The sequence below is a fragment of the Triticum aestivum genome, chromosome 5A (genome assembly GCF_018294505.1).
Source record: "Triticum aestivum cultivar Chinese Spring chromosome 5A, IWGSC CS RefSeq v2.1, whole genome shotgun sequence".
Lineage (NCBI taxonomy): Eukaryota > Viridiplantae > Streptophyta > Magnoliopsida > Poales > Poaceae > Triticum > Triticum aestivum.
The window spans coordinates 589,863,201-589,872,444 of NC_057806.1; the positions used below are offsets into that span (position 1 = coordinate 589,863,201).

Sequence of the window (9,244 nt, forward strand, 5' to 3'; positions counted from 1 at the left end):
CCAATCACAAAAATGAACGGCTCCAATAGACTTGATGCCTCGTAAAAGGTCTCGATGATAAGGGCCACTACCTTGCAGATGACATCTACCCGACATGGTCAACATTTGAGAAGACAATTTAAAACCCTGAAAATAGAAAGAGAGCTCACTTTGTTGCGGCTCAAGAGTTTATGAGAGAAGATGTTGAGAGAGCGTGAGCGTGCCATACATGCATCGGGAGGGTTTATTACGCTGTTGTAAATCAAATCCCATAAGGAAAACCGTTCTCGCCTTCTCTAAGCAAAATGAGCAATATAACACTTGCTAATAACAAATAAGACAAACCCTGTACACATTACTTAAAATAAATCCACAAGCACTTGAAAAGGAAACACAAAAACAGCCGAGTTGATATATATAGGAGCCTATTGGAGATGCAGGACACATAGGCAGGCAACGCATCTTGTTGTTGATTGTTTTTGAGATAGATAATCGCTCATGCCAAGCGGTGCATCTTGTTGATCGACTGGAACGGTAGACAGACCAATGCGGGTGCGTAGCTATGCCATCCATGCAGGCGGCGGCTGGTTCACATCCATGCCACGAAATCTGCAGAGACGAACGTCGGTGATCATTAGTCTCTGTGCCATGAGTTTAGCAGCAGGAAAAGGAAAAAAAGAGTTAGAAGTCTTACACTGGCTGCAGGGAAGGATAGCGTTCTAGGGCCTGGAAGAAGTGCTCTGGCTGCGGAGGCGTGTGGGGCGGCACGCCCCGGTCGCCCTGCCACATCTGCTGCTGCTGCGGCTGCTGCGGGGGATCAGGTGTCGCCTCCAGCTCGATCTCGCCCAGCTGAAGTGAAACGGGAGTGATCAAGAGCATTACATACACCAATGGATGAAGCCGTTTTCAGTAGAGGGTAAAAACAAGAAGAGTGATTTTCTGAAAGCCAGGAAGAAGAAGAATGCTTGCAGTGCACAAACACACATAAACACGGCAGGTAGCTGCAATTGGTGGTACCTGAAAGCCACCTGTGTTTATACTGTGGTGCCAACCAGGGGTCCCCTGCCTACTAACTAACTACTAGTGGGCTTGCCGAGTCATCAACTTTCCAATCACTTGTCACTGGCCCAAGTGAAATGAGACAGCTTCTCCTTGAGGATGGTCCCTCCCTAGCTACGTGCGTACAAATGCAGACCTTTCTAGCTAGGAAAAATGATTTGGGTCATGTTACCTTTCTTTTCAGGGTCATATTTGCATCCTGCAATATTTGCTCCTGCAAAACAAGATTGTGCTTGAAGCTACGGAATAGGACATCGTCCATCATTTAGCAACAGAAATGGAAAGTATTTTTAGTGCTACCTTTCTCTTCAGGTCGCACATTTCATCCAGCAGTACTTGAGTCTGTGGTACAGGTTAAATCATGGACACTAGTTAGTGAAACTAGCAGCAAGCGTTGCTCGATAAGACGAATGGATTTTAGCAGATTAACCTAATTTCTACTTATACTCTTAACTTTTTTTATTGCTATGTAGTTTACCTTTCTTGACCTTATTTGCCTCAAGGTCTTGCCTACTTGACCCTCAAGCTGTTCAAGCTCGATTGTACTCAGTGGAGCCAAATCCTCGCCTAGGAGATTCCTGTGGCACCATCAACAGTACTTACTTTAGCAAACATAGCAAATGTTGCGGTAACCTGCTGAAATTAATGAGCAATTATCTGAGAGGAATATAGAAACATCACCTTTGTGAGCGTTGTAAAACCTCAACTCTTGACTTCAGCTCCATATACTCCAGATAGTTGTTCTGCAGTTAGTGTATTCTGCAGTTAGTGTAAAGAAGGAGATATGGGGAAAATGCTAAATCAAGTAAACTTAAGAAAAATGCCATTTTGTCCTGCAAAAATAAAAGCTTAAGAAAAATGCCTTTTTGTCCCGCAAAAATCAAATACTTCATGTGAGTAACATTGTAGGACAATTCCAAAGTTGTGTCCGTCAAACATTCTTGGTTTCATCATAAAAAAAAAGAAACTTACAAAACGTGAAACAAAATTTACGTTGTCGTGAAACATAATCTATAAAGTGTACCATGTTTCATTTGAACCAGCATATTGTTATGGAAACTGATTGTCAAAGTATCACGTGCTGGAGACAACCTACATTATGACACAAGAGGTAATATCTAAAAATTCTAAACATAAATCCAGGACGACTTTGTAAGATTACAAGCTAGGAGTACCACTTCATATGAGTCACATAGTATAGGTCATTTCAAAAAAAAAAACAGCAAGCACTCTTAATCTGATTATCAGTAAAAATAAAAATAAAATTACAAACATTTGACACAGATATTTGAATTATCGCAGAACATAATTCCATAATGAGTAAAATGTTTTATGTGTATCAACATATTTTTTATAGAAATTGATAGTTCAGTCGCAAAAAGAAGAAAAAAAACAAATGGTCAAAGTATCACCTTGGAGATGATTATGACTGAAGAGTTAATATATACCAACTTATACCATAAATCTAGGAATACTTCCTAGAATAAAAACTTGGAGTACCACATCACTGAAAAATCCTAGAGCAATTCGTGTGAACCTTTTGTTATACTTCGATATCCTTATTGTGCGCAGAAGACCTTTGTTTTACTATATGTCATAAGATTTGACATGAGCATGCCATAATCATGACTATGAAGATGAACCCAAGTTTATCGGAAAAAAGAAGATGAACCCAACTGCGGCTCCCTTTCTACACAACATCAAGAGATCAAACGAGTCATATTGTCACTCTCTCGCAACTTCTAGCACTTGGATTGTTCATCTACACTACGATCTAGCGTTAGGGAAACCAATCATCTATCAATGTTCTCTTGTTTGCGCTTTGCTATGGCTTAGTTGATTGCTTGTGTTGAGTTCATATGGTTCTTGCTTCGTGTGTTTATAGGTTCCCACTTGCCATCTTCTAAAGAAATTAGTACACGTTCTAGCAATTAAGATTATGATTAAATTGTACCATGAATCCTAAAAATTACATACTGGCAACTCTCTGTGTGTGAATCCTCATAAACAATAAATTCTCGCATGAATAGTAAAGGATCTAGTAAGTCCAAATCTATTCTTTTGGACATGTCATTTGGAAAATATGACCGTGACCATGAAGAAGGCGTACCATAGCTTAGGCTCTACTAAACATAAATTGAACATTTTACCCCATGCCTTTTTAATAAACAACTACCACATTTATACCATATAACATATAGCCATATTGTATTTATCAATTTTAATACATTCCACTGTTGTAATAAACTCATCAGCAGGTATATGGCATATGGCCAATCAGTCTGAAGCTGCTATCTGCTACAATACTGCATGTGGTGGCCAACCAAGCTGTTAGTCTACTTATAAGTTATAACCAACCACAAAATGCATGTACATTAGCGATAATTCAAGGAACATGCGCAGATATAGGTCTCCCCAGTGCCCAGTTACTCGATGCTGTATTTCACATAGATAGCCACGTACGTGAATTATGCTGCGCGTATGCATGAAATGCACTGGGCCAATGCTCTAGCTGTACTTTCCAACATTCTAATTGCCATGAACTTACATTCCCATTTAATATTTTGTAACTGCTAAAAATTTATCAAAGGTTTATCTTTTGCTTCAAACCATGTGGGCATGTTTACAAGGCAGTAATTTTACATAAAAAAGTCAAACAAAATAATTAGTTCACTGCCTATATGACAAGCAACAGAAATCCATGTTCTAAACACGGAAATATAACACCTTTACCAGCAGAGAAATACCTTTTAGCAATCATGTGTGAACTAGGTAACATTTACGAATAGGCAATGCTTCATATAACGTACGTCATACAGAATGAAATATTTTAAATGTATGACTGAATGTTTTATCTCTTCACAAAAATCAATTTATATATGTTATTTAGGGCATTATAGATACATTGTTCTACGAAGGAAAACAAATTTCTCTGATAACCTGCTAGTTAAAAATTCAAAGATGTTGTATCTGAGGAAAATTTGTAGAATCTTCATAATATGCGCATTGGGAATAAAAGCCTCAGACCTGCATCTCATCGGTAGTCGGCACGGCAGCATCTTGGGAAGCGAAAATGTACCTCTGGTACTTCTCGAGGGTCTTAAGCATGCTGCGATGAGTTGAAAATTCGAGATTAAGTTGTGCAAGTACACGCATAGGTAAATAACATAAATTCAGATTCACTGGGGGAGGGGGAGGGATTAGAAACTAAGTATCACTATTTACATGACAGAATTCGATAATTATTGGACAATGAAGGTCTCTCGCATAATAAACTTTCTGTATGTTCAACTTCTAACAAATTCTATATGTTGTCTTAGTCTTATGAGCTAATTTTTGGTCACTTTATAGCCATTGACACATGGCTTCAAAGTTGTGTAAACATCACAATCTAGTGAAGACTTGACGATGTACCTAAAAAGAACTTTCCATTATATAAAAAAGAAGACATATCTGTTTCCTTTGACTAATTAAACTTTTGGGAGAACTATGCCACTGTAAGAATGTTTATTGAGCTACTACTGTGAGAAGTACAGTTGTTAATTTTCACCAAAAAAGCTATTTCAGCCAAAATTGCTACAAAGTTTAAGCTAGCCACCAGTGGCATGTTTGTATAGAACTGACAAGTAGTAATCATGATTGGCCCTACAAAATATTAGCATGCAATTTTACCAAGTCTGGTTTCACATTTCATGTATCAGCGCTTTTACAAACTTTTTGAGCAAACTCAGTGGCTTTATAATTTTGACAGATTAAAACCTAGCTATATTTGACTCGAACATACATAAAGTTCTGATATCATTAGGTAATGCTACCCTATAGAGCTGCTTAAATTATTGCGTACTCCTTTCATCCCATAATATAAGACCGTGTTAAAAAAGGTCTTACATTATGGGACGGAGGGAGTAGGTACGAACCTAACATTAGCTAGTTTATTACTTGTTTTCTTTTGCTCCAAGGAAGTACAAATAGCACTTCATTTGTACCTAGTACATATGATGCAGCACTTGCCCTGTCACATCATGTAAGGCCACAGTTGAATTAAAGCACTTAACTGTTTCATTTTTTTCAATAGTATTATTTCGGTACTTTGACTAGAAAATTAATGCAATTCAGTTAACTGAAAGCGGTATATATCCTTTCTTAGTTCTTTGACAAATAACATTAAACAAGCATATATAATTCAATCCTACGCCTTAAAGGTGTCAAATTAGACTGAACCTTTGTTTTGAGAAAAAAAATAGATTGAACTTGGGTCTGCAGAAAAGTATTTAAAATTACATAATTCAAATTAATTCTCAGAAGTGGATCATCATACTACCCAGACCATAAGACAAAGCTAGATAAAATTTGTAGAAAAACAATTAGTGCCCGTATGAGTTTCACAAGGATGCATGCCATATTGGTGCAAATTAATCTCAGCAGGTGATCAAAGCTCTAATTATGTGCATACATGTATCCTCAATACAGGTGTGGTCAGGCGTACATCAAATAAAAACATCTTTTCTTCTTGTTTTTTTTAGATTAAAACCCCTTTTTAATCCTCTACTGTGAATGAGACAAACATACGCATGACATATACTCCTACTGCATAGTATGTCCGTCGATCTGCTGCTGCGGGTGAGCTCATCACTTTTTCCTTTGTTTGTTTCTTGCTAGCCTCTTTTGACACAGTGGCCAACAGAACAGCAAACAAGAGGGAAAGAACGTACGGACCCAGCCCCCCATAAGTTCATGCACGGACGCCCTAAGACGCAAGAAAATTCAGATCGAACGTCGCGTATGGACAAAATGTTTGAACGGGGAGAGCAAATCAAAAGGATCGACTCGGCAAAACCACAAAGAGAAAAGGAAATGGAGGGATCGATATGGTACGGCACTGGGGGAGATCGGAAGGAGTAATTACTTGGAGGAGGAGGAGAACTGGTAGAGGCGGCCAGCGTGGGAGAAGAGGACGAGCGCGACCTCGGCGTCGCAGAGGAGGGAGAGCTCGTAGGCCTTCTTGAGCAGGCCGTTGCGGCGCTTGGCGAACGTCACCTGGCGGCTGATCTTGTTCTCGATCCGCTGCAGCACCACCTTGCCGCGACCCATCTCCGACCTCCGACCTCTGATCTCCTCCTCCCGAACCTCTCGCCCTCACCTCACCTCCCAACCAGCAACGTGAAACCTGACAAAATTCAGCACCACTGCAGGACGTGTGTCTGGTAGGGGCGAGCTAGGATGGCATGAAATCTGGCTCGATTCCTCGCTCTCAACCAAGGCTAAGTAAGCCTGGCTAGCCAGCAGCAGCTCCCTTGCTTGTCCTAGATTTCTTTTTGAGGGGCCTGGACAGGGTTGCAGTGGTGCCGGGGGGAGCCTGTGGTGGTGGTGGGCTATAGCTAGCTTGGCCGAGAAGAGGAAGACGGGCGGGGCAGGGCAAGAATCTTTCCCTTTCCCTTTCGTGCGGTGCAGATTGGATCTCGCCTCTCGCTCTCGCCCTCGGCCCTAGCTACGTACTAGCCTAATTAGGGTACTACTCCTACTATATCTAGACACCACCACCACTACCAGACCAGCTAGCTAGCTAGGTCTCAGTCGTCCAGGCAGGCACACGCACACGCACACGCACACGCAAACGCAAAACGTTCCTTCCTTCCTTCCTTCTCTCGCGCGCCCATGCACGAGTAGTCAGCGTCACCCTGCCTCCCTGCCTGACTGCTGGGTAAAAATTCTCGGAAGTCACCGGCGAGGTCGATGTACGTCGGTGCGTGCGTGCGTGCGTGGGGTGAGATCGACGCCGTACGTGCGTGCGGTGCGCGACTCAGGGGGTGGGGCGGCAGGCCCGAGGCCGGATCCGGCCTGGGCAGGCGCCGAGCGGACGTGTCGAACGGCGGCTGGTGCCGCGCCTTTACTGGCGCCCGAAAAGCCAGGCTCGCTGACGCGCGCCAACAGGAGCTATGGCTCCCCCCGGCCGCGAGCCTAGCGCACCCTGCTCCCTGTCAAGTGGCAAGCCAACGCGAGCGATGCTGCCATGCTGCTTCTGCTGCTACTACTACTATTTACTCCACCACTGCTGCTGCCGTGCCAGTGCCAGTGCCAGTGCGCGCGCCCGCCTCGGTTGCCATCCAGAGCGAGCGATCGATCTCCGGTGGCCAGTGCGCGCTCGCCGTGCATGCGCGCGGGTACGTAGTCACGTACGCCGGGTGCGCGCACCGCGATGGGACGCCGTCGCGCTGCCGAGCGCCGATACGACGCTCGCGGGCTGCCATACAGCATAGGTACGCGTCCGCTCCAACCCGATGGGTCGTCGCCTCACGTGACCGCGTCCTTCGCCTCTCTGCCTCGTGGATGGATGTCAGACGTCGCCGGAGAGAGAGAGAGAGAACGGGGGCGGATCGATCGATGCGCATCTGCACAGTGACCGCAACTACTCAGCAGGCCATGGGCCAGGGCAGCGCCAGCTAGTATCATGAGGTGACTGCTACAGTAGGCGACGGGCCCGCGCGCCGTGTAAACCCATGATGACCTGCGTCGACGATATGGCCAGCTACTCTATGCAAGTTGCACTTGTACTGGCTAGTGATCGCCTCGAACTTGTCTGGTGATTGCCGTGTGAGTGTGAGGATTTGAGTTCCATTTTCGAACAAACTTGGGAATTTTAGGGCATCCCTAACGCAGGCCACCAAGGACGTGTTTGTTGTCATCTACAAATTTGGCTGCATTGCACGATTGACTCACATGAGCCTGGCTAAGCAAAAATAGGCAAAACAGAAATCAACATCTGTATGTTTTTTCGTTGCCTGCATTGCATCAGTGTCCATTTTAGGGTCTGCCGTTTGGTTGCCCGCATATGTGCTTCAGGGGTACGCAGATGCAAGCCACGAGTTGTTTGGCTGCGTGCACGTATGTGTTTGGCTCAATTTCAATTGTGGTGGCCTTAATTACACCACATTACACTACTGCAGGATGACGTTAACGCGGCATATATAGGAGACCAAACAACCAACCTGTGTGTGATATATGAGTCGCAAAGGGTATTGTAATAAAATCATCACCAATAAAATGAACAGTATGCGATGGCAGAGACATCAAGCACAATTTAGATTAGAGTTGCTTATGTGATATGTGGCATACAGTAGATCCGTATGAACTGTTTGCGATTAGCCAAAACAATAGAAACGGTCAGCCAAATCAAGGTGTGTGCGATAAAGGGCATACAATTCACTCGGATGAATTGTTTGCAATGATCCAAAACAACAGAAACGACCAGTCATATCAAGGTGTGTGCAATAGACGACATACAGTTCACTTGAATGAATTGTTTGCGATGAGCCAAAATAAACACAAACGATTCAGTTTAAAAAGATGTGTCTGATATGCGATAAACAGGCCAGTAATCAGAATTGTGTGGGAAGACCGATAACAACACAGACAATTCCTGCTAATCAGTCGCTTGTGTTGTGGGCAAACGCTTGCTGGTATACAATTGTCAGCGTGAAGAAATCATCACCGACGGTTCCGTAGTTTAGTTCATATGCGATGTGATTTACTTTGTCTACAGAAGAAAAACATATATACTTATAAGAACATGATTGCATAACCAAATTAAATATTCAATTACATAAGTGACTATACACAACATACGCACACACCTTAATAAAAGATTACATACATACTAAATTAGGGGAAACGAGCATCTAATCATCTACTTCTTACGACGTTGTCGCCACTACTCTACACCTCATGTCAACGATCCGCCTGTACATCTCGTAGCTTGTGTACGCGTCCTTGGCCGCATACTTAGTGTGTTCTTCATCCAGTCTCTGCACCCATCTCTACATCCAGGCACTGTGTCAGGCGGTCTTGTTCTTCTTGGCCTCTTCCTTCATGTTCCTGTAGTAGGGGTCAACGATAGCCGAGGCAAGGTCAACCAGGCAGTCCTTGTTCTTCGTGATGCCCCAGACCCTGTCACTAGTAGAAAACAGGGCTTTGGTCCAGGCCGGGTCAGCCCATTAGTCCCGGTTCGGTCCAGAACCGGGACCAATATGGGCATTGGTCCCAGTTCGTGGGCCCAGGGGGTCGGCCGGGCCACGTGGGCCATTGGTCCCGGTTCATCTGGACCTTTTGGTCCCGGTTGGTGGGATGAACCGGGACCAATGGGCCTCGCTCCTGGCCCACCACCATTGGTCCCGGTTGGTGGCTTGAACCGGGACCAATGAGGTGCCTA

At 44.0% G+C, this 9,244-nt stretch overlaps 1 protein-coding gene across 1 annotated transcript; it reads right to left on the minus strand.

Moving 5' to 3' along the window:
- Positions 1–205: 205 nt before the first annotated feature.
- LOC100136963 (MADS-box transcription factor 34) lies at positions 206–6,521 on the minus strand. The gene is made up of 8 exons (XM_044527034.1): positions 5,945–6,521; positions 4,066–4,147; positions 1,720–1,781; positions 1,517–1,616; positions 1,339–1,380; positions 1,211–1,252; positions 674–828; positions 206–588 (listed from the first exon to the last, which is right to left on the minus strand). The coding sequence occupies exons 1-8, from the start codon at positions 6,127–6,129 to the stop codon at positions 540–542; spliced, it is 717 nt and encodes a 238-aa protein (XP_044382969.1). The 5' UTR covers positions 6,130–6,521; the 3' UTR covers positions 206–539.
- Positions 6,522–9,244: the final 2,723 nt, after the last annotated feature.

Excerpts from the sequence above, each read along its gene's own strand:
- LOC100136963 (XM_044527034.1), bottom strand. The coding sequence starts at position 6,129 with ATGGGTCGCGGCAAGGTGGTGCTGCAGCGGATCGAGAACAAGATCAGC. Across the intron at positions 4,148-5,944 it reads CAGTTCTCCTCCTCCTCCAA|CATGCTTAAGACCCTCGAGA; the intron begins GTAATTACTCCT and ends AACTCATCGCAG. Across the intron at positions 829-1,210 it reads ATATGACCCTGAAAAGAAAG|CTGGGCGAGATCGAGCTGGA; the intron begins GTAACATGACCC and ends GTTTCACTTCAG.